We start from the raw sequence: 24,322 nt of genomic DNA on the forward strand, positions 1-24,322 counted from the left end.
TGTGTACACACGCTCAGTTTCCGACAGCGGATTTTGCTGTTGGAAAATTTGAGATCCAGATCTCAAATTTTGTTTATTGGAAATTTTGGCAGAAAATGTCTGATGGAGCCTACACACGGTCAGAATTTCCGACAACAAGCTCCCATCGAACATTTATTGTTGGAAAATCCGACCGTGTGTACGGGGCATTAAAGTGCCACCTGGGACAATGGTCCCACGGCTGGGCCGGCACTGCATTTTATATACAACTATAAAGATCAAACCAAAATGAGGGACAAATGAGGAGGAAAGAGGGACATTGCTCTAAATCAGGGACAGTTGTAATAAGGCTCCTGGAAATAACTCGGGAAGTGTGCACAAGACAGAACTGAATTTCTGACATGGCCAACAGTTTTTTTTTTTTATCATTTTGCACTTATACAGATCTCTCAAAACACTCTCAAACGAAGGTAGTGCAGGCAAATGTGGCGTTACTTTTCTTTTCCTTAGGGAGAATCACAAAATGAAGCACACCAGGGACCTCTATGTGGGTTGAGGATCCCTATGACGTGAGGGAAAGGGCAGGGCGGATATATCATACTGACTTGTATATCCTACATTATGAGGAATCTCTGCGGCTCGCATTTCCAGGGAGAAGGTTTCTCTGGAGTCTGGAACTGAAGTCACCAAGATGGAGGCGGGGACGGAAATGGGATAGACGTTTCTGCCTCTTGTAACCAGACCGGCGATCTGCGCGTGAAACACACCCCCTGTTCTGATTGGCTGTGCGCTGATCAGGTTACCCGAGGTCAATACGCCGGTGTGAGAGTTCAACTTGTGACTGTGGGCCGGGGCGGCGGAGGAAGGTAGGGTGAAGGTGTGCACCTGGAGCAAAGCCCGGGTCTCCTCTTCTGTATATCTCCATAGGAAGGACAGCAGTACACAAACACGTCAGAGGAGAGCCATGCTCCTGTCATATGTAGTATATCATGGGCATTGCTTGGAGTGCAGAGAACATGAAACTGAAAGGCAGTGTGAAGATGAAGGACTCTTCATATCTGACTAGGCCTGGGGCTTCCTACATAAGTCCACCAATCAGGAGGATTAGCACTTCTTTTTTGGTTAGTGAGTGGAGCCACGTCATTCATTCCTTTATATATTTTCACCATGTCTAGATCCAGGACCGATGGCTTTATAGCACACTGCCTTGGACTAGCTTCACACGTGTGCATGCACGTTGCAGGTATGGCAGCCCGTTCATTTGAATGCTGTTGTTCTATTGAAAAATGCCTCCGATGGGTCTGCGCATGCGCAGTATGCAACGTCACTCCAGATGATATAATGATCAGCTGGCGTGACGTCAACACGGCGCATGCGCAAATTTTGTCAGAGGCCGTATCTGACAATCTGCTAAGCGTCAAGGGGTGGGTTTTGTGTGTGTTTTAATCCGCTCTTAGACACAGCCAAAACCTGCTATTTAACACACTCAAGCCACTGGGCAACAGACAGAAAGCACCTCGTTCAATACGGCCAAAACCCGCCCTGCAACAGTGAGGCAGAATCTGACAATTTCATTGTCTCTCTGCACTTAGCAGATCGTCAGATACTGCCTCCAACGATCTGCGCATGCGCTATGTTGACGTCACGCCAGCTGATCAACATATCATCTGGAGTGACATTGCGTACTGCACATGCACAGACCCATCGGAGGCATTTTTCGACAGAGGGCGTTTCTCGATAGAACACTGATCATGTTACCGCACCAGAGCGCCATTAAAATAGGTAAGTATGAGTATATTCCTTCTACGGGGGCTAGTATAGGTGTTAGAAGGTGGGTGGGGGCTGTTTTAAGCTTAGTTAGTTCTAGCCTGGCCTTCTAGTTCTGAAGCAGATCTAAACCCATTTATTTAAAGGTGGTTGTATAGGCTGAATGAAGGTAAAAAACCTATGTGCTGCTCCCTAATGACGAGAGAGTGGGGCGGGGGGCACGAGCCCCGGCTCTGTGTCTTATGGACACATAGAGCAGCGGCTCAGGAGCGAGCACGCACCAGTGCCCCTGTAGCGGTGTAGTTGCCACTAGTAACAAACATCCACCATATCACCCCACTGCCAGACTCCCATATATCACTTGCAGAGACAATGAAAAGTCATTTGCTATGTTTTGGGTTTTTTTTGTTTATTGGGGGGGTACAACTTGGTTGGGGAAAAGGGTATATGGGATGCTCATAGTTCACTTTGCCATCATATTTATAAATTTCATAGATTAGCACGTAATTTGAGCCTGAAGGAACGATGCACATGTGTAATAGCTACAGTCATTTTCCTGCATCACCATGCAGACCATTGCACCTCCTCTGCGTAACTCCTGCAGATCTTCCTCATCTATGACCATGTAAAGATGAGGACATCACCCTTAACAGTGTAAGGGAGTTGTTCCCAGAAATCCTTTCCTCCTTCACAAACTTATACTGTAGCGTATTCATTTCTTGTCACATCTACTTCTGTAAGCAAAAGAACCCACTCTGAAAAGTTTCTCATGCTTACTCTGGTTGCTTGCTGCTACTAGGCCAGAGGTCTGCAGTACCTCTCCCCAGAGACCTAGTAGTTTAAAAGCATGTTCTCAATGGTGGACTACTGTTCCCAGCTGGCCCAACGTGCAAATCCTGTGCCCTCAGGCCACATCGATTTGACACAACACCCCACAGTCTCTCCTCTGATCCAGGACTCCTTATCAATGACCGTGTAATAAGGACTTTGCCAATGACCATGTAAAGGTGCAGTTCCCTCACAGACTCCCTGGCATGTCTCCACATCCAGCCCTCCACTGTGGTACACTCACCGACCTTTCTCTGCCCCGAGTCCATGATGGGAAAACTTAACCGGACCGTACGTTTTGACAGCTTCATCTGCCCCTCTGCTCCAAAAATTCCTCATCAATGACCGTGTAATGATGGAAGACTTCACCAATGACCATGTAAAAGTGAAGTTCCCTCACAGTTCTCCCCGGGCCTCCTCCTGTGATCGGTGCATCCCCCCCTCCCTCCCCAGATGGGGGTGCCCTTCTGCTGCTGTCTAGTACTCCATTCTCCACTTCTCTCAGGCGACGACTTCTCCCAGTGCTATGTTACCTCAGCTTATATAGGAGGCCTGCCCCCTGCCAATACCAGTTGGGGATTGGTCAGGGCTCCCATATGAGCTTCCTACCACTCCAGTTCTAGGCCCTGCCCCTCTTCCAGAACATTCTCCCTATAAGCAGGGGAGGTGCCTCAGAACTAGAGCAAAGGTGGTCATACCCACTGCTATACTAACCACTCCCTGCCTCCAGATCAAAACAGACAAGCCTAGCTTAAAGCATAGGCCTGCCTAAATTTACCTGTGCTGACAGTTTCCCTAGCAAAAATCCTATTCTAGCACCTACCTATTGGTAGAGGGTGCTACACCCCCAAGGAATGCGGCTTTCCCTTGAGGCACTGCTTGAGGGGGAGGGGCCAGGAGCACTGGCGGGGGACCCAAAAAGAAGAGGATCGGGGCTGCTCAGTGCATTTTCTAGACTAGCTTTAACTGCTTCAATACCAGGCACTTTCACCCCCTTCCTGCCCAGGCCATTTTTAATTTTTTAGCGCTGTCACACTATGAATGACAGTTGTGTGGTCATGCAACACTATACCCAAATTAACCAATTAGGGACTGAGCCTCTCTTTGAGATTTGTTTACAAGTTAAAAACAGTTTTTTTTTTTGCTAGAAAATTACTTAGAACCCACAAACTTCGTAAATTTTTTTTCCTAACTCCCTAGAGAATAAATTGGCGGTCGTTGCACTACTTTCTGTCACACCATATTTGCGCAGCGGTCTTACAAATGCACTTTTTTTGGCAAAATACACTTTTTTGAATTAAAAAAATAAGACAACAGTAAAGTTAGCCCAATTTTTTTATGCTGTGAAAGATAATGTTACGCCGAGTAAATTGATACCCAGCATCTCATGCTTCAAAATTGCGCCCGCTCGTGGAATGGTGACAAACTTTTACCCTTAAAAATCTCCATAGGTGATGTTTCAAAAATTCTACAAGTTGCAGGTTTTTAGTTAGAGGAGGTCTAGGGCTAGAATTATTGCTCTCGCTCTACCGATCGCAAAGATACCTCACATGTGTGGTTTGAACACCATTTTCATATGCGGACCCTACTCGCGTATGCATTCGCTTCTACACATGAGCTCGGCGGGATGTTGCGCCTTTAAAAAAAAAAAAAAAAAAATGTTTTTCTAATTTATTTTACCTTTTATTTTTACACTGTTGTTTAAAAAAAAAATGTCACTTTTATTGCTATTACAAGGAATGTAAACATCCCTTGTAATAGAAAAAAGCATGACAGGACTTAAATATGAGATCTGGGGTAAAAAAGACCTCAGATCTCATATTTACACTAAAATGCTATAAAAAAGGAAATACAATTTTGAAAAATAAATAAAAAAATGGCCCTTTAAGAGCTATGGGCGGAAGCGACGTTTTGACGTTGCTTCTGCCCTGCAATGGTATGGAGACAGGTGGGGGCCATCTTCCCTTCACTAGTCTCCATACCCAGCCAGCAGAAGGATCCGATCGCCTCCGCCGCTGCTGATGGCTCCGGTAAGTGGCAGAAAAAGAGGATACCGGGGTTATGGCAGCTAGCTGCTGCCATAACAACGATATTCCACTTCAAAGTTTGGACGTATATTGGCGTGCGACGGTCTGGAGGGTTAATCACAACTGGGGTTTTTATTTTTTGCTAAAAGGCCGGAAAAAAAAAAAAGTATTTCTTTGTTTTCTGTTAGAAAATTTTGTAAATAAGAATTTTTCCTCCTTCACTGATGTGTGCTGAGGAGGTGGCACTGATGAGGAGGCACTAATATGCAGCACTGACTGGTATCACTGGTGGGCACTGTTGTGGCTGCTCTAATGATCCATGCCATGATTATCTGTGCAGGTCTCCCCTTCTGACATGTATGGATGATATACTGAACTGTATGTGTGCTTCACTGTATTTCCTGATATATAAACAAATAATGCATTCTGTATGCAGGCCAACTAATCGATTATTATAATGGTTAACAACTATTTTCATAATCGATTAGTTGTCAATTAATTGATTAGTTTTTAAATCTATCAGCAATATTCAGTTTGTAATCACTTTTTCAGCGAGATGATACATTTTGAACATTTTTGTAGCAATATTTTAATTATCTGTGATAAAAAAGGGATCCCTAGTTTGCAAATGTGTGAGTGACTGTGGCAGGGGTTTTCAATTGTAACCTGCTACAGGGCTAGTATTGATATTATTATTGGATGAAAAAGGTGCCTGTCTTGTATAAGTGGCAATTTTATGAAGGGTATTTTCTAGCATGCTGGAAATGGCTTATCCATGGGAACATAGTAATCCCCTATAACAGTACATGTAGCACCCAAACAAAGCATGGGGACATTTATTATAAGCTTTTTGTACACGCATTTTTGGGGGTTATGTGTTCTTGTTGTAGCCAGTGGAAAGCTAGTGACTAGGAGAAATAGCACAAAAACATCAGACCACAAATCTGCGCCAAAAAAGCTCATGTACTTTTTTAGGCGTCAAGCTACAAGTGTACAGACACTGTATAATACAATGGGAATCTACATGTTGAAACCACTCGTGTGAGCTGAGTGTAATGTTTTCATCATTTTGTAGGAAAGCCTTCATTGTATTGCCTTGTGTGTGCTGCTGTCTGCTTCTATTTTTTTACTATACATGTCAGTGTAGCAAAGTAAAATACTACTGTGGTTTATGTTTATCAGTTCCTCCTGAAGCATGCTCTTATCCAGTTACTGTGTAATGTCAAGCAGCAGATTCTGTACATGTGGGAATGTTATCGGGAAGTGAGTGACACCACCTGTCTCTGTCCTTTCCAAGGACAACCACTTGTCGGTTCTAGCTAGTAAACAGATCAACTAATGTTTGTGTTACCAAAATTACACACTACTCTGACTTGTAGTTTATGGTTTGCTTTATTGTCATTTGGGTTTTTGCATACGCCTTATTAATAACCTTGTGCAGTTGATGTTTCCCGAATTGCGCCTACATGTAGTTAGAAGAAATGTGGAAACTATGTGGGAGGAATGTCCATTTCTCTGTTCATTCATGCAGAACTGGGGCATTGTGTAGTTCATGGGAATGTTTCAGTGAAATAGAAAATAAACACTAGCTAGAGCAAGGTCAGACAGTCCTTTCATAATATATGGGTAACTGGAAGATTTAATGCCATGGGGGGGGGTGTTTTTAACATAGTGTAGAGAGTAATGTTCAGCAGTACCCCATCACACCAGCACAATAATCTAAACTACACAAAATGCTTCAAAGATAGTTTTATGTGCAGGGGTAAGGTATTTCAAAATCTTAAACCTTTGGGTGTACCATCCCTAAAAATGATACATATAGAGGTATAAAGGATATATGGGACTTTATATGGACTTCCCTGGGTATGTTACAGACATGAACAAACAGTTTCTATTAAGAATTTTAACATTTTATTAGAAATACCACAAATATCAAGAGTTTAAAAACATCTAGGCAAGTTGGCCATCTAAGGTAATACGTTTTCTGGCCTTGAGATCCTTTTGACAGGCCAACATGTTTCGCGGGCAGTCTCGCTTCATCAGGGCCTCAGATCCTATTATAGAGTACTGTGAACCTATATATGAGTTGTTTGGTAGTGAAAGCCTGTCAGGTCTGTGGGGAGACCAACCAATACCCCTTGAAAAACACTACACATCCAAAACTTCCTGAATATGGAATGTACACTATATTACCAAATGTATCGGGACACCTGCCTTTATACACGCACATGAACTTTAATGGCATCCCAGTCTAGTTGGCCCACCCTTTGCAGCTATAACAGCTTCAACTCTTCTGGGAAGGCTGTCCACAAGGTTTAGGAGTGTGTCTATGGGGATGTTTGACCATTCTTCCAGAAGCGCATTTGTGAGGTCAGGCACTGATGTTGGATGAGAAGGCCTGGCTAACAGTCTCCCCTCTAATTCATCCCAAAGGTGTTCTATCGGGTTGAGGTCAGGACTCTGTGCAGGCCAGTCAAGTTCCTCCACTCCAAACTCGCTCATCCATGTCTTTATAGACCTTGCTTTTTGCACTGGTCCGAATCATTTAGTGGAGGAGGGATTATGGTGTGGGGTTGTGCTTGGTCCCTTAGTTCCAGTGAAGAGTACTCTTAAGACGTCAGCATACCAAGACATTTTGGATAATTTTTTTTTTTTTTTTTAACATAAAGTTTATTTATTTATCACAAACAAACTAAACACAGATCAAGTTACATTAGCTCAAGACAGATATTGTACAATAATTATCCATATCAAATCAAGACAGTAGGCACAGTGCAGATAATATAGTACAACCGCACAACTAAGGGCAAAAGTAGAGTTTTAAAACTTCTAACCCAAGTCACTGTAGAAGCCCACATGAGGGGGGGGGGGGGGGTTGGGGGGGGGGAGGCCCGGGTAGGGAGGCCCAGCAGGGGTCCTCCAAGCTTAGCTATATGTTAACCGTGTATCGGGGAAGCCTTGTCCGGGGCAGAATTACTTAAGTCAGGGATGATTGGACAGCTAAGAGCGTAAGCTATAGTACTAAGTTTATCTATGGAATAGTCAGGTGTTTGGCCTCCACCCAACCCGCCCAGACTCTATCAAACTTTTTTGGGCAGTTCCTTCCCATATATGTTAATTTATACAGGGGCAGGGCTGCATTGATGAGAGAGAGCCATAGTTGTTTAGTGGGTGGTTGAGGCTGATTCCAGTTAAGGAGAATCGCCTTTCTGGCATACATCGCAGTGTAAAAAACAAATAATTTTTTCCTTTTGGGGGCCTCTAGAGAGTCACATATGCCCAGCAGGAGGGGGAGAGGGCTATAGGGGACCCTGATTCTGCCCACCGAGTTGATATTGTCCAGGACTAACTTCCAAAAAACCACTATCCGTGGACATGACCACACAGTATGATAAAAATCTGCATCGTCTGAGCCACATCTGGGACAGGTGGCTGTTCTATCTGTATAAATTTTTGCGAGCCGCGATGGGGAGTAATAGGCCCAGTGTAGAAAATTTAATTGGCTAAATCTATCTCTAGAGGAGATAGTCAGTGTTAGGTATTGCTGCACCCCCTCCTCCCAGTCATCTTCAGTCAAGTCAGGTATGTCATGCTGCCAGGTTGTCAGCAATTGTGAGACTCTAGACGTGTCCAGAAGGGTAAGTTTATTATAAATAAGCAAGAGTAGTTTAGTGCCTTCAGGTGCACGAAGTTCAGTTTCCAAATCTGACATCTGTAGAGTTATCGGGTTGGGAAACTGGGAGCGAAATGCATGTCTCAACTGGAGAAATCTAAAAAACATCCGGTTTGGGAGGCCTTTTCTACTTTTCAGATCATCGAACGTTATTAGTTGTCCCTGCGATACAATATCACCAAGGGCAACTATTCCGTATCTAGCCCATATGACAGGATCTGGGATCGACTGAAAATGACTCAACCGTGGGTTACCCCAAAGTGGTGTCACAGGGGACCACGTATTTTGTGTCCCTAGTTTCGCGTTCACCGTATCCCACACCTTAATGGTCGTTTTCATGGGCACAGATATTTTGGGATTGGAGCAGGGCCCTCTATGTATGAGATTTCGTAGTTCCGAGTAGGAACCAAGTAACGCGGCCTCCACATCGGATGCCGGATTAGAGGGCTCCTCCGCGAGCCACCACTTTAATGTCACCAGGACTGCAGCCCAATAGTATTTTAAGAAACATGGGAGTGCCAGGCCACCCATCGTAACCGGTAGTTGTAATGTTGTTTTTGCGATTCTAGGGGCCTTTCCATTCCATACGAAGGAGATGACCAAACTGTCCAACTTGGTAAAGAAGGAAAGAGGTATGTGTACAGGAGTTTGTCTGAATAAATAGGTGAATTTGGGCAGGATGGACATCTTAACTAAATTTACGCGGCCCACTGGACTAAGGGGAAGAGTTTTCCATGACGAGAATTGGTGGGTCACTCGAGACAACACCGGGGTCAGATTCAGACCAATGAACTGCCGAAGGTCTCTGTGTATCTCCACGCCAAGGTATCTGAACTGTGATACCCGGCAAAGTTGTGCATCCAAATGCAACATTTTGGATAATTTCATGCTCCTAACAGTTTGGGGATGGCCCCTTTCTGTTCCAACACGACTGCCCACCAGTTCTCAAAGCAAGGTCCATAAAGACATGGATGAGCAAGTTTGGGGTGGAGGAACTTGACCGGCCTGCATAGAGTCCTGACCTCAACCCGATAGAACATCTTTGGGATGAATTGAAGCAGAGACTGTGAGCCAGGCCTTCTCATCCACATCAGTGCCCAACCTCCCATACTTTGGAGGGATTTTCTCTAACTTCCTGTTGTGACTATGGGACAAGAAGTGAAGGGAAATCTCCTGAACAGGATACAGATGGCAACCCCCCCCCCCCTTCCCAAACAAAATAAAAAACTGACAGGAGTTATAACCCTCTCCTTACTGACATAACAAAGTATCCAAACGAAAAAAAAAATTACATTCAGTTCTATTTTATTCATTTTGTTGTTCTGTATTGTGCTATTGTGTTCTTAATTAGCAATCTGTTTGTTGTCTGCACAGGAAAAGACATGGAGGAAACAAGTGTATCCCCATTAAAGCACTTTGTTCAGGCAAAGAGGGCCATCACGTCTATTTTTGACCAGCTTGTGGGATATATCAGTGATGGAGTTATCTTTGTAGAAGGTAAGAATGGTTATCTGTTCACAGGTCAGTGTATGGATTAACTGCCAGACCGTTCTAGATGTCAAGCAATCATTTTATAAGAGGAAAATTATAAACAAATTTAAAAGGACCCAAACAGAATACTTGGTACTAGTGGGTTGTGACCACAGTAGATACATTGAGGGATATTTACTAAAACTGGTCCACAGAGAATCTGGTGCAGCTGTACATAGCAACCAATTGGCTTCTAACTTCAACTTGCTCAATTAGGCCGGGTTCACACTGGTAAAACGTGACAGTCGGTACCACTTTGGATCCGACTTTGCCCAGCGACTTGAAGTCCGACGTGTGTCCGACTTCAATGAATAGGGATCCGACATGCCCCGGGCGGTGACGTCATAAGGGGCAGGGCCTCCGGGGGACATCACCCGGTGACCCCGCTCCATGCCAGTATAAGTAGTGGCACACCGCGCACCCAGCATTAGAGCGGGAGAGAGCGTCGAGTCAACATTGAAAGAAGAACAGAGGGAGAAGACAGTGGAGAAGACCCAGCTAAAGAGCGAGAAGAAATTTTAACACCGACCCGTCTGCACACAAACTACATATATTATTACCTCTGCATTAAAAAGGTGTAAGCTGGCCAGCTGTGTTAGTGACCCCAGTGAGGACCACTTTGATTAAGTTGATTAGTGTGCGGTGGGTGGATTTTTTATTTCACAAATAATTTTACATTCTGTCTCTTTCCTGAACATAATGAGAGCATCTCTCGGGGATTTGATGCAAACCAGCTGAAACGGATCCCAAGAATAACTTCTCTTTAACAGCCATAATAAACAAACTTTTTCCTTTTTAGTATAGCAGCATCATGAGCATGAAATCCTTATCTAGCTATTGAGAACACCATTGCAATGTTTTCATTGGTGATGGGGATAAAAGAGGAGCAAATTCTTGGGCCTGGTAGTGTTCATCAAGCCTGCTCTCCCTTTTTTTTGCCATGTCATTCGAGCTCCAGTAAAAACGCATGTTAACATGAAATGTCAAAAATTGGTTCACCTCATCAGTCCAAATTGCTTTCTAGGAGCAGATACCTATTTCTGACAGGTACTTGCTCCCACTTTGGTTCTTCTCGTCTAGACCTCCCCATCTGCAACCTCCTGGGACATGTGACAGGTTGTGTGCCAGTCCGAATGCACAGAACATCTCGCATATGCATAGTGGGAAGTTGGCTGTGAAACGGCATGAAGTCACAGCTTCCCACAAGCAAGATGGCATTGTAAGGACCCTGAGAGCCAGCAAAAGACCGGACTGGGTGTTGCCAACGCTGGACTCTAGGACCAGTAATTTTCTACTCCTAAAATGTTAGCAGCTACAGTGTTTGTAGCTGTTGACTCTTATTTTGTTACATTATGGCTTTTATTTCACTGTTATTTTAATCTGAATTATATGTGATGGATCAAAACACAGTAGTCTAAGTTGGTGAAGTAAAATTTGAAAAATATATACATGAAACTATTTTTCCGAAATGAAAATTTCAGACTTGTGTATGTATTCACCCCCTTTGTTATGAAGCCCATAAAAAGCTCCGGTGCAACCAATTACCTTCAGCAGTCACATAATTAGTGAAATGATGTCCACCTGTGTGCAATCTAAGTGTCACATGATCTGTCATTACATATACACACCTTTTTGAAAGGCCCGAGAGGCTCCAACACCTAAGCAAGAGGCACCACTAACCGAACACTGCCATGAAGACCAAGGAACTCTCCAAACAAATAAGGGACAATGTTGTTGAGAAGTACCAGTTAGTGTTAGGTTATAAAAAATAAATATCCAAATATTTGATGATCCCTAGGAGCACCATCAAATCTATCATAACCAAATGGAAAGAATATGGCGCAACAGCAAACCTGCCAAGAGACAGCCGCACACCAAAATTCACGGACCAGGCAAGGAGGGCATTAATCAGAGAGGCAGCACAGAGACCTAAGGTAACCCTGGAGGAGCTGCAGAGTTCCACAGAAGAGACTGGAGTATCTGTACATAGGAAGACAATAAGCCGTGCGCTCCATAGAGTTGGGATTTATGGCAGAGTGGCCAGAAGAAAGCCATTACTTTCAGCAAAAAGCAAAATGGCACATTTTGAGTTTGTGAAAAGACATGTGGGAGACTCCCAAAATGTATGGAGGAAGGTGCTCTGGTCTGATGAGATTAAAATTGAACTTTTTGGCCATCAAAGAAAACGCTATGTCTGGCGCAAACCCAACACATCACCCATAGAACACCATCCCCATAGTGAAACATGGTGGTGGCAGCATCATGCTGTGGGGATGTTTTTCAGCAGTCGGGACTGGGAAACTGGTCAGAGTTGAGGGAAAGATGGATGGTGCTAAGGAATATTCTTGAGCAAAACCTGTACCACTCTGTGTGTGATTTGAGGCTAGGACGGAGGTTCACCTTCCAGCAGGACAATGACCCCAAACACACTGCTAAAGCAACACTTGAGTGGTTTATGGGGAAACATGTAAATGTGTTGGAATGGCCTAATCAAAGCCCAGACCTCAATCCAATAGAAAATCTGTGATGAGACTTAAAGATTGCTGTTCACAAGTGCAAACCATCCAACTTGAAGGAGCTGGAGCAGTTTTGCAAGGAGGAATGGGCAAAAATCCCAGTGGTAAGATGTGGCAAGCTCATAGAGACTTATCCAAAGCGACTTGGAGCTGTGATAGCCGCAAAAGGTGACTCTACAAAGTATTGACTTTAGGGGGGGTGAATTGTTCACATTGACTTTTTCTGTTATTTTGTCCTATTTGTTGTTTGCTTCACAATAAAAAAAAATCTTCAAAGTTGTGGGCATGTTCTGTAAATGAAATGATGCAAATCCTCAAACAATCCATGTTAATTCCAGGTTGTGAGGCAACAAAACACAAAAAATGCCAAGGGGGGTGAATACTTTTGCAAGGCACTGTATTCGCAATCTTTTCCTAGCTTAGACCTGCTAAGCCACTCCCACCCCTCCACAGCCCAGCGCTCCAGTGAGCGTAGGGGGGCAGAGCAGAAAGCCGCTGACTGACACTCATCAGCTCTCTGAGAACGGATTGATCGGTTTTCTTTGATCGCTCAGTTCTCAGCCTTCGAGCCGGCGGGCGACAGATGCAGCATCGGACTCAAAAATTTTTAAAAGTGAGGTTTAGGTTGGTGTGTGTGTGTTTTTAAGATAGGGCAAAGATGAGAAGAATCCATATACCTCCTAATGGGAGAAGCAGCTACTGTGTCTGGCTATTTTGTATGATGCGACCTATTCCTGTTAATAAGGACATTGTTAACTGTGTGTCCCTGAGTTTCTTATTGCATGTCAGACATAGGTCTTGATGTATCTGTAGATAAAAGCCTTTCCCAGAATAGCCAGTTATGCTCATTGTGACAAACAATCTTTCTGGGATCTGCATATTAATGCCACAGAAAAATGTGGTCTCTTTGTACCCTCACCTCTGTGATTGGCAGCTATTCTCTTTTCCTTTAGCAGCTATTTCTTCTTTTTTTCTGATCTCATCCATTTCTGTCACTTATAGCACATCTAACCCCAAGAACAAAAATACAAACCGTAAATGAATGTAGCCACTACATCTAAGTTTCTACAAGTACAAAAAAATTCTTTTTGATCGTACTAGATATCCAGTCTGCTTGTAACTTCTGTGTGCTGAAGTGAAATCTCAAACAATGTCACCTGCCTTCCCACGTATCTTCTGTAAACTACAAAACGACTTCCTTCTATGTAATGGAGATGAGAAAAGGGCAAGGTGTTTGTAGCCCGAATCAATAGAGCAGCCTAAAGTACTGGTGCTACTCCCTTTAAAAATATATTACATACAATAAATGTTACCAGCCAAGGACAGGAAATATTTAAATGACCTGATTGTAAATGTAAAGGGCACAGAAAGCCTGAAATAAAAATATGCCACACATGCATTGCTAGTGATTACAATTGTCCACATTTATGTTCTTGCAGAAACCTCTCGGAATTTAGAGTTAAAAAACATAACCACTGAAGATGACCTCAAGAAGATTCGGAGTTTCAAGCAAAAACTGGCTGGCATTGGTGAGGTTTTGTCAAGAAGGCACATGAAGGTGGCGTTCTTTGGCAGGTAAGTAGTTGCTTCTGATGGTTTTATTCTTTTGTACATTTTGTCAGGACACAAGGAAGTGTGACATTCAGCTTGCATAAACACAGTTGTGAAAAGAAACAAAGGAACCAAGCTCTTATATCATAAATTACATATCGTAAATCGCCATAGTGAATAAACAAATAAATACATCTTAATTTGAATTACTCTATTTATATATAAATATAACTTGCACAGGCTTATAACACGCACCTTCATTTTAGGAGGGAAGTTTCAGGAAAAAAACTTACATTTTAAATTAAAGAACTTTGAAGCAAAATAAGGGTCAGTGCCCATCAATGCAGCCTTACTATTGGCCATCTGCAGCCTCACAATTGCCCATCAATGCACCTTGATAAATGCCCATCTGCAGCCTCGCAATTTTCCATCATTGCAGCTTGATCAATGCCCACATGCAACCTTGCCATGCATGCAGCCTGATCAGTGCCCAGCCTCACCTCAGATTATTGCTGCTTCAGAAGGGACAGGGAAGGGGGGGGGGACGAGTGCCGTCAGATTACATACAGCGAGAATCTCCTGTTTACTCGGCGGCCTCTTTAATACAAAGTTCTATGATAGACAGAACACTGGTCCAATGCCAGCCCAGGAGACGGGACTTCTTATTACAGAGGCCTCTGAGTAAACAGGAGATTCTCGCTGTATGTAATCTGACGGCTCTCATCCTGCCCCCCCTCCCCGTTTCCTCCTAGGCAGCCCATATTGCAGTATCGGTGTATAACACGCACACACTATTTGCACTCGATTTTCAGGGTGAAAAAGTGCGTGTTATACCCCAATAAACACAGTATAAAAAATATATAAAAATTCCAAAGTCCATATATAGATCCCACATGTGAATAACGAAAAAATCAAAGATGTATACATGAGGTCACAGGAATGAATCAAACCTCTGCTGTCATCCATAATAAATAAATAAATATATATATATATATATATATATATATATATATATATATAATGGATGACAGCAGAGGTTTGATTCATTCCTGTGACCTCATGTATACATCTTTTGATTTTCCCATATGTGTAATTTGACTCCCTGTAATGGGGCCAATTAAGTCTGGTGAGTGTGCATAGTGTGTCTGCATGCGAGTAGAGAGAAACCTTTCCCATGCTCACTGAGGATGTTATTCACGCGTGGGATCTATACATGGACTCCACAATTTTTACAGTACCTGACCGCGAGATTGTATTTCCAGTGCGATAGCATCGCGCTGGTTCTCGGCGACAGGGTACTGTGCATGTCGCGCTGGCTCACTCATCGGGAAAGGAAAACTTTGTTTTCCTTTCCCGATGAGTGACAGGCAGTGCTGACAGCTGTCTGGTATGAATCCTGAGGAGGAACACCGCGCCAAATTTTAAATGAAAAAACCGGCGTGGGTTCCCCCCCCCAGGTGCATACCAGGCCCTTAGGTCTGGCATGGATTGTAAGGGGAACCCCCTACGCCGAAAAATTGGCGTGGGGGTCCCCCCAATCCATACCAGACCCTTATCCGAGCACGCAGACCGGTCAGCCAGGAAAGGGGGTGGGGACGAGCGAGCGCCCCCCCCCCCCCTCCTGAGCCGTACCAGGCCGCATGCCCTCAACATGGGGGGGTGGGTGCCTTGGGGAAGGGGGGCGCCCTGCGGGGGCCCCCCACCCCAAAGCACCTTGTCCCCATGTTGATGAGGACAAGGGCCTCTTCCCGACAACCCTGGCCGTTGGTTGTCGGGGTCTGCGGGCGGGGGGCTTATCGGAATCCGGGAGCCCCCTTCAATAAGGGGGCCCCCAGATCCCGGCCCCCCACCCTGTGTGAATGAGTTTGGGGTACATGGTACCCCTACCCATTCACCTAGGGAAAAGTGTCAATATAAAAAAAACAGTACACAGGTTTTAAGAGTAATTTATTAGTCAGCTCCGGGGTCTTCCAACTTCGGGGGGTCTCCTTCCGACTTCTCCCGGTGTTCGGCCTCTTCTCCCGGGCCCCGCCGCTATCTTCTTCCAGCTCTATTGCCAGCGAGGGGCCCGGTCTGCTGCCGCTGTCTTGTCGCCGCTGTCTCGCCGCTTCTTCTCTTCTTCCCCGATGTTGACACGACGCTCTCTCCGGCTCGAATGCTGTGCGAGCTGCGGAGCCATTTATATAGGCGGTGACCCCGCCCCCTTACGACATCATGGTCCCAGCATGCGCAGGGACTCTGGCGTCATAAGGGGGCGTGGCCCCAGAGTCCCTGCGCATGCTGGGACCATGATGTCGTTAGGGGGCGGGGTCACCGCCTATATAAATGGCTCCGCAGCTCGCACACAGCATTCGAGCCGGAGAGAGCGTCGTGTCAACATCGGGGAAGAAGAGAAGAAGCGGCAACAAGACAGCGGCGACAAGACAGCGGCAGCAGACCGGGCCCCTCGCTGGCAATAGAGCTGGAAGAAGATAGCGGCGGGGCCCGGGAGAAGAGGCCGAACACCGGGAGAAGTCGGAAGGAGACCCCCCGAAGTTGGAAGAAGACCCCGGAGCTGACTAATAAATTACTCTTAAAACCTGTGTACTGTTTTTTTTATATTGACACTTTTCCCTAGGTGAATGGGTAGGGGTACCATGTACCCCAAACTCATTCACACAGGGTGGGGGGCCGGAATCTGGGGGCCCCCTTTATTGAAGGGGGCTCCCGGATTCCGATAAGCCCCCTGCCTGCAGACCCCGACAACCAACGGCCAGGGTTGTCGGGAAGAGGCCCTTGTCCTCATCAACATGGGGACAAGGTGCCTTGGGGTGGGGGGCCCCCGCAGGGCGCCCCCCTCCCCCAAGGCACCCACCCCCCCATGTTGAGGGCATGCGGCCTGGTACGGCTCTGGGGGGGGGGGGCGCTCGCTCGTCCCCACCCCCTTTCCTGGCTGGCCGGGCTGCGTGCTCGGATAAGGGTCTGGTATGGATTGGGGGGGACCCCCACGCCAATTTTTCGGCGTAGGGGGTTCACCTTACAATCCATGCCAGACCTAAGGGCCTGGTATGCCCCTGGGGGGGGAACCCACGCCGGTTTTTTCATTTAAAATTTGGCGCGGTGGTCCCGCCTCAGGATTCATACCAGACAGCTGTCAGCACTGCCTGTCACTCATCGCGGAAGGAAAACAAAGTTTTCCTTTCCCGATGAGTGAGCCATCTCGGCGCTGGCTCCTGCGACGGGGCTCGCAGGTGTCAAATCTCGCCGAGAAATGCGGCGAGATTGACACAATATCGCGGTCACCTACTGTATATATTATTTTTATAATTCAAATGAAGATGTATTTATTGGTTTATTCACTGTGGTGATTTATGATATTAGAGCGCGGTTCCTTTGTTTCTTTTCACATTTTAGGTGTTTTTTTTTTTTTTTTACACTTTACAACACGCAGCTCTTTATTGTAGTTTATTTGTTTTTTGGTCATTGTTTAGCGTGGGTTTGGAACCTATTGGTTCCTATATTTTCTTTTACAGTTGTGCTTTGGTTAGTAGAAACCATAGAGAAGACCCATGCAGTGCTTGCAGCTGGAGTACATCCTGCTCTGGTAGCAGTGCTGCTCATTGTACCGTAGTCATTCCTCTGTGTGATTGCGGGAAACACAGCATTGCTGATACCTGACTGAGGACAGCTTCAGCAGTAAGTGGAATACTTCTCAGTCATCATGGTGACTGGAATTTCTTCCATCATGATTTTAATGCTTTCTCCATAAAATTCCATAATTGTATAAGTTCCAGTGCCTGGTAATGTTAACAATAATGCTGTTCCTAAAGGCCCATACACACGATTGGACTTTTTGACAACAACAGTCCGACGAACGTGTTTTATCGGACAATCCGACCGTGTGTATGCTCCATCGGACATTTGTTTTCAGTTTTTCAATGGACAAATGTTTGCTGTGTATGCTCTCAAACTTTCCGGCAACAAATGCCCGATGGAGGATAATCCGATCGTGTGTACACAAGTCCATCGGACTAAAGTCCAAAGTACAAACATGCATGCTCAGAACCAATGCTAAAGATCAGACAACAATCGCAGACGTTGCCCAAAGGGTGGTGGTAAAGAGAGCTGAAAAGCCACATGATTTGGGGAATGTTGGCTGAAAAAGTTCCGCCGTGTGTATGCAGAACAAGTTCACGGCCAATGCCCCTTCGGACAAAAATCCACAGAAAAGTCTGATGCAAGTCCGATCGTGTGTACGAGGCATTATTGCAAAACCTGCAAGAGGACTCCTTGGAATGAACAAGTATAAAAAAGATAATTTATATTTTCTTTGTAAATATTTTTTAGGACAAGCAGTGGAAAAAGCACAGTGATAAACTCTATGTTGTGGGACAGGGTGCTACCCAGTGGCATTGGACACACTACCAACTGCTTCCTGAGTGTGGAGGGGACAGATGGAGACAAGGCGTATTTGATGACGGAAGGCTCTGAAGAAAAGAAAAGTGTTAAGGTATTTTCTAGAGTAAACCTGTGACAAACCTGGGCTAATCGAACTGAGCGCATAAGGCCCCTTTCACACGGACGGATAGAATTGTGCTTTTAGCTGCGTTTTCTACCGCAGCTTAACGCACACAATGCTTTCCTATGGCCCCATTCACACACTGCGTTTAGCTGCGTTTTTAAATACCTGAGGTTTTGTGCGGATAGAAAAAAATAGAATTGACTACGTCCAGGAGCGATTTAGCGCAGCTATCCGCACATAACAGCAGGTAATTGCAGCGCACTGTCGGCTGCAGATAGCAGCACCGAGCTGGCTCGCTCATCGGGAAAGAAAAAATATTTTTTCCTTTCCCAATGAGTGACAAGCACAGGGATCCGACTTGAATCCCCGCCAATACCAGGCACTGTGTTTGGTATGAATCTTGAAGAGGAACTCCACGCCAAATTTTAAAAAACCGGCATGGGTTCCCCTCCAAGAGCATACCAGGCCCTTCAGTCTGGTATGGATTCCAAGGGGCACCCCCTACATCGAAAAAACGGCATGGGGGTCCCCCCAAAGTCCATACCAGACCCTTATCCGAGCACGCAGCCCGGTCGGGGGGGGGGGGGTGACAGAGGAGGACACAGACACAGGTGAGCAGGGCTGCGGACGACAGAGGCACATACACTGATCACGGTGTCAGGGCTCAGCAGCCATGATGAACCATGGTCAGCTCACATAGGGGAGGGCAGAAACTGGCAGGATCAGCCAGGTATTTCAGGGGATTGATAGAAAGGGCCAAATCACACAGCACATGCACTGTGCTGTATAACGTGCTTTAAAAAGGAGCACAAATCTTTTTGTTTTAATTTTTGTTGAGTTAAACACTTTAATTGCATTAAGATAAAAAGCCTTCTGTTTTGCGGCAACCCCCCTCTGCCCCCCTAATACTTACCTGAACCCCCTCTCTCTGTCCAGCGATGTCCACGAGTGTCTCAGCCGTCCGAGATTCTCCCTCCTGATTGGCTGAGACACAGCAGTGGCGCCATTGGCACCCACTGCTGTCAATAAAAATCAGTCAATCAGAAGAGAGGGGGTGGGCCGGGTCGCAGCTCCATGTCTGCATAGTCACAGGGAGCTGTGACTCGGCCTGGGTGCCCCTATAGCAAGGTGCTTGCTATGGGGGCACTCGACAGGAGGGAGGGGCCAGGAGCACCAAAGAGAGACTCGAAGAGGAGGATCTGGGCCGCTCTGTGTAAATCCACGGCACAGAGGAGGTATTACACGTTTGCCATTTTCATTGAAAAAAGATGCCACTGCTGATCTCCTTCTGAAAATACGAGGTCCACTCTGGACTCACAACTTTGTTTTTTTCATGTATGCAACAGGTTAAAGTAGATCTAAAATCAGAAATTTTTGTATTGTTATTTTTGGATACAATAAAGAAGGGTTAAAACCCCTCAGGTTTTTGCTTGTTATCTGTGTCTCGCTAGGGAGATTTCAATTTACTTTTACACAAGAGGAGTAGTGTTATAGTTAAATCTCAGCTTTCCTGTACATGCACAGCTTGACCCAGCACTCTATCACTTCCCATGCATTCTAGTAGTTCATGATTTACAATGAATAACCAAAGTGGCCCGCAAGCAGCAGGGAGGTAAGCTTGACTCTTACAGGAAAGTGTGATTTGCATAAAGTATAACTTCAGTTGTTTTTTATCTCTGGATCTACCAACTGTTTTGACAGCAAGTAACCTGTGCAAATAAAATTTGTTAGGCGCCTTTCACACGGACGGCTATTCTGCCGCAGTTAAAAGCATGTTTTTTTTTCTGTGAAATTCAAGACACCAGGCACTGCGATCAGCTGCATTTGTACAGTGCGATTAGCTGCAGTTGCGTTTAGCTCCGGTTTGCCATTTCCATAGCAACCCGACAGGGTACCGATTCATATTGAACGGGCATCCGACTTGGATCCCCGCCAATACCAGGCACTGTGTTTGGTATGAATTTTGAGGGGGAACTCCACGCCAAATTTTAAATAAAAAACCGGCATGGGTTCCCCTCCAAGAGCATACCAGACCAGGGACACCCCCTACACCGAAAAAACAGGTGCCCCCATAGCAAGCACCTTGCTATAGGGGCACCCAGGCCGAGTCACAGCTCCCTGTGACTATGCAGACATGGAGCTGCGACCCGGCCCACCCCCTCTCTTCTGATTGACTGATTTTTATTGACAGCAGTGGGTGCCAATGGCGCCACTGCTGTGTCTCAGCCAATCAGGAGGGAGAATCTCGGACGGCTGAGACACTCGTGGACATCGCTGGACAGAGAGAGGGGGCCCAGGTAAGTATTAGGGGGGCAGAGTGGGGTTGCCACAAACAGAAGGCTTTTTATCTTAATGCAATTAAAGTGTTTAACTCAACAAAAATTAAAACAAAAAGATTTTTGCTCCTTTTTAAAGCATGTTATACAGCACAGTGCTCGTGCTGTGTGATTTGGCCCTTTCTATCAATCCCCTGAAATACCTGGCTGATCCTGCCAGTTTCTGCCCTCCCCTATGTGAACTGACCATGGTTCATCATGGCTGTTGAGCCCTGACACCATGGTCTGTGTATGTGCCTCCGTCGTCCGCAGCCCTTCTCACCTGTGTCTGTGTCCTCCTCTGTCATTCCCCCCCTCCGCCCTTCCTGACTGACGTCAGTGGGGGAATCTCGGCCCTGCCCGCTGCTTTTGTCAGTCCGAGGGAGAAGACAGCGGGCCGGTCACGTGATCGCCAGGAATCGCTCTGAAATTAGGTATATACTGCTTTATTTTTATAAATCGCACATAGGGGCACTTGTCATTAGGAGACAGTGCTGATACTATTAACAGTTCAGAGTGACTTAACAACCACTTTAAGATAAAACACCTTCTGACTTTTATAACTCTAACTTTTAGGACAGATGCACCCTTGTAATGCTCAGGCAGCTCCCATTCATTTTTTTAACAACCGTTTACATCCTGCTGTTTAGTACAGTGTCATGTTAAACAAATAGGCCTTTTTTTTTTTGCATTATTATGCAGTTTAGGTTCATGGCAATGATACGAATTTATAATAACCTATACATTCAAATTTTTGGGGTGCTTTTGCCTGTGATTGTTTCTTTTATCTGCCAGACAGATGAGACAAGTATAGAATGTTATTAAATTCAAGCTAAATAGTCTGTAGTACATAGTGTTTCAGACAATATGTTTGTATTTGTATTATGTAGTAGCTTCTTTTTTTTTTCTTTGCTCCTTGTATTGTTCCAAACTGTTGTCACAATGGGTTGTAGAGACGATAGCAATTTTAGATGAAAAGTATCAGTATAATTATTCATGTTTAACAGGACTAGCGATGCACCGAAATTTCGGCCGACGAAACATATCGGCAGTTTCGGCCAAAAATTGTTTTATCGGCATTCGGCCATGGTGCAGATAATGGCACCGAAAATGCACCACGATTTTACTGCAATTTTGGGTCGATTTTTACCATGCTGTTCTTATGGGGTGTTTTTCATAGGTCATGTGACTCAAAAACTGCATTAAACATAATACGGGCGCGTTAATGATGTGTTCTTGCGTTTTCAATGCACTGAACACATTGAACTGGGAGGTGCATTTTTTGTAACTGACCAAAAATGCAGCAACCAAGATTTTTAACACCACAATGGAATTGCAAAGGACCAGTGTGAAGACACATAGAATTTAAAGGGATACATTTTTCGTGAGCTTTTCTTGCGCTAACGGTGGCAATAATGGCCGGCCATAAATTCATGTTCATTTAAATTGATATTAAAAAGTTGAATATAATACAATTCTATATAAAAATATTTTTTAAAAACTGTCATTTTCGGTTTCCAGCCAAGTGCATCCTGCATTTTAGGTTTCGGCACCAAATTTGCATTCAGTGCACCTCCTAGTAGTGACGTGCCACTTTTTATGATTACAGAAGGAACATTTGATTGGGTGTGGTTATATATGTACAGTCATTTCCTATGTTAATAAAATGCTTCTATATTAACTGTATAGGAGCTTTCTATGATGTCACTTTGTATGATTTCGTAGCCATTGCTTCCCCGCCTTTGTTTTTTTTTGTCTTTTAAACAAAGATGTATGTTTATTTTTTAATAGCAAAGTATTAGAGATTGTAATGGCTTAAAGGGGTTGTAAAGGTGAAAAAACATCTGACAATACTGCCGCCCCCAGCCCCCCCGTTTTACTTACCTGAGCCCTCGAAAGTCCCGCGCTCGCCCCCGACATCCTCTTCGTTGATCAGCCTGACCGCTGATTGGCTAGAGTGGATGGATTGAAAGCAGCGCAGCCATTGGCTCGCGCTGCTGTCAGTCACATCCAATGACGCGGTGCGCCGGGGGGCGGGGCCGAGTGTTACAGCCGGCGGCCATAGCCTCTCACTGTATCACGGGAGCGCGCCCGCAAGAACTCGCCACCATGCGAGGGAGCTCGCATGAAGGTGATTAGTTCTTGCCGGGAGGTGCTGAAACAGCCGCCGAGGGACCCCAGAAGACCAGGTTTGGGGCCACTCTGTGCAAAACGAGCTGCACAGTGGAGGCAAGTATAACATGTTTGTTATTTAAAAAAAAAAAAAAAAAAAATTTACCTTTTTTAGTGTTCCTTTAAGACTGATGTGGCTGTTATCCATTTGTAGTTTCATTCCTGGGAGCTAAAAAGATGACATAATTATCTGTGCTGTATAGATCATCCTGATCACTTATAGGATTCAGCATAGTAATTACATTCAGTTGAAGTGATGTTTATAGCTACCTACTCTTAAAACCATATATTTGCAAGTGTATAAAATTTTTGTGATAACTCACTGTGGAACTTGTTTGTGTTTTCTGTATGTAGACTGTGAATCAGCTGGCTCATGCCCTTCATATGGATAAGGATTTGGAAGTGGGCTGCCTTGTGCATGTTTTCTGGCCAAAGGGAAAGTGTGCCCTTCTGAGAGATGATCTGGTCCTGGTAGACAGGTATGTGATGGATTCTATACTCTATGCACAATGGATTTATTAAATGGTGTTCCTGTACATGATCAGCCTATAATCACATACCAGGATATTGATTTCTATTTAAAATATTTTTTTGTGGAGCTTTCATTTATGCAGGCCAAATAAATGATGATGCACTGCTTTTGCTTTGAGGAATAATGAGGGTAAAGAAAAGATACAGATGGAAGACTGATTACCAGTTATCTGTAACACGTATAGACTCTAAGGCTGGGTTCACACTGGTTCGACAGACGCTTTGACATTGGGAGCTCATGTCGCATGACGTGTGAAAATCAACCTTCCCCTATGGGAGCCGTCTTAACTGGTCTGACACAAGTCGGTCCGACTTTGAAAATGCTCCCTGCACTACTTTGGTCCGACTTTGATTCTACTTCAGCCCATTGAATATCACTAAAGTCGGTTCGCCGTCTTGACTGATCCGACTTTGGCATGCGACTTGTGCTCTGATGATCTTGATGTGGAACTCCACGCCAAAATTAAAAAAAAAAAAAACGGCATGGGTTCCCCCTCCAAGAGCATATCAGACCCTTCGGTCTGGTATGGATTTTAAGGGGAACCTCTACGCCGAAAAAATTGTTGTGGGTGTCTCCCCAAAATCCATACCAGACCCTTATCCAAGCACGCAGCCTGGCAGGTCAGGAAAGGGGGTGGGGACGAGTGAGCACCCCCCCTCTCCTGAACTGTACCAGGCCGCATGCCCTCAACATGGGGGGGTGCTTTGGGGCAGGGGGGGCTCTGCGCCACCCCCACCCCAAAGCACCTTGTCCCCATGTTGATGAGGACAAGGGCCTTTTCCCGACAACCCTGGCCATTGGTTGTTGGGGTCTGTGGGCGGTGGTTATAGGGGGCCCCCAGATACCGGCCCCACCCTATGTGAATGATTATGGGGTACATTGCACCTCTACCCATTCACCTTAAAAAAAAAAAAAAAAAAAATTTTGCAGT

General features: G+C 45.2%; 1 protein-coding gene across 2 annotated transcripts in view; it reads left to right on the top strand.

Moving 5' to 3' along the window:
* The first annotated feature begins 699 nt into the window (after window positions 1-699).
* The window catches only part of MFN1 (mitofusin 1), a 69,495-nt gene continuing 45,872 nt past the window's right edge, over window positions 700-24,322 (top strand). The window contains exons 1-5 of one of the 2 annotated variants that reach the window (XM_073626258.1): window positions 700-845; window positions 9,649-9,771; window positions 13,760-13,895; window positions 18,198-18,360; window positions 23,214-23,338. In XM_073626258.1, coding sequence (XP_073482359.1) covers window positions 9,657-9,771; window positions 13,760-13,895; window positions 18,198-18,360; window positions 23,214-23,338 — 539 coding nt within the window. In that variant the 5' untranslated portion in view covers window positions 700-845; window positions 9,649-9,656. Of the gene's footprint in view, window positions 846-8,854; window positions 8,907-9,648; window positions 9,772-13,759; window positions 13,896-18,197; window positions 18,361-23,213; window positions 23,339-24,322 lie in introns of those variants that run through there. The other variant, XM_073626257.1, reaches the window with a different exon arrangement.

The sequence above is a fragment of the Aquarana catesbeiana genome, linkage group LG04, assembly GCF_042186555.1.
Source record: "Aquarana catesbeiana isolate 2022-GZ linkage group LG04, ASM4218655v1, whole genome shotgun sequence".
Classification (NCBI taxonomy): Eukaryota; Metazoa; Chordata; class Amphibia; order Anura; family Ranidae; genus Aquarana; species Aquarana catesbeiana.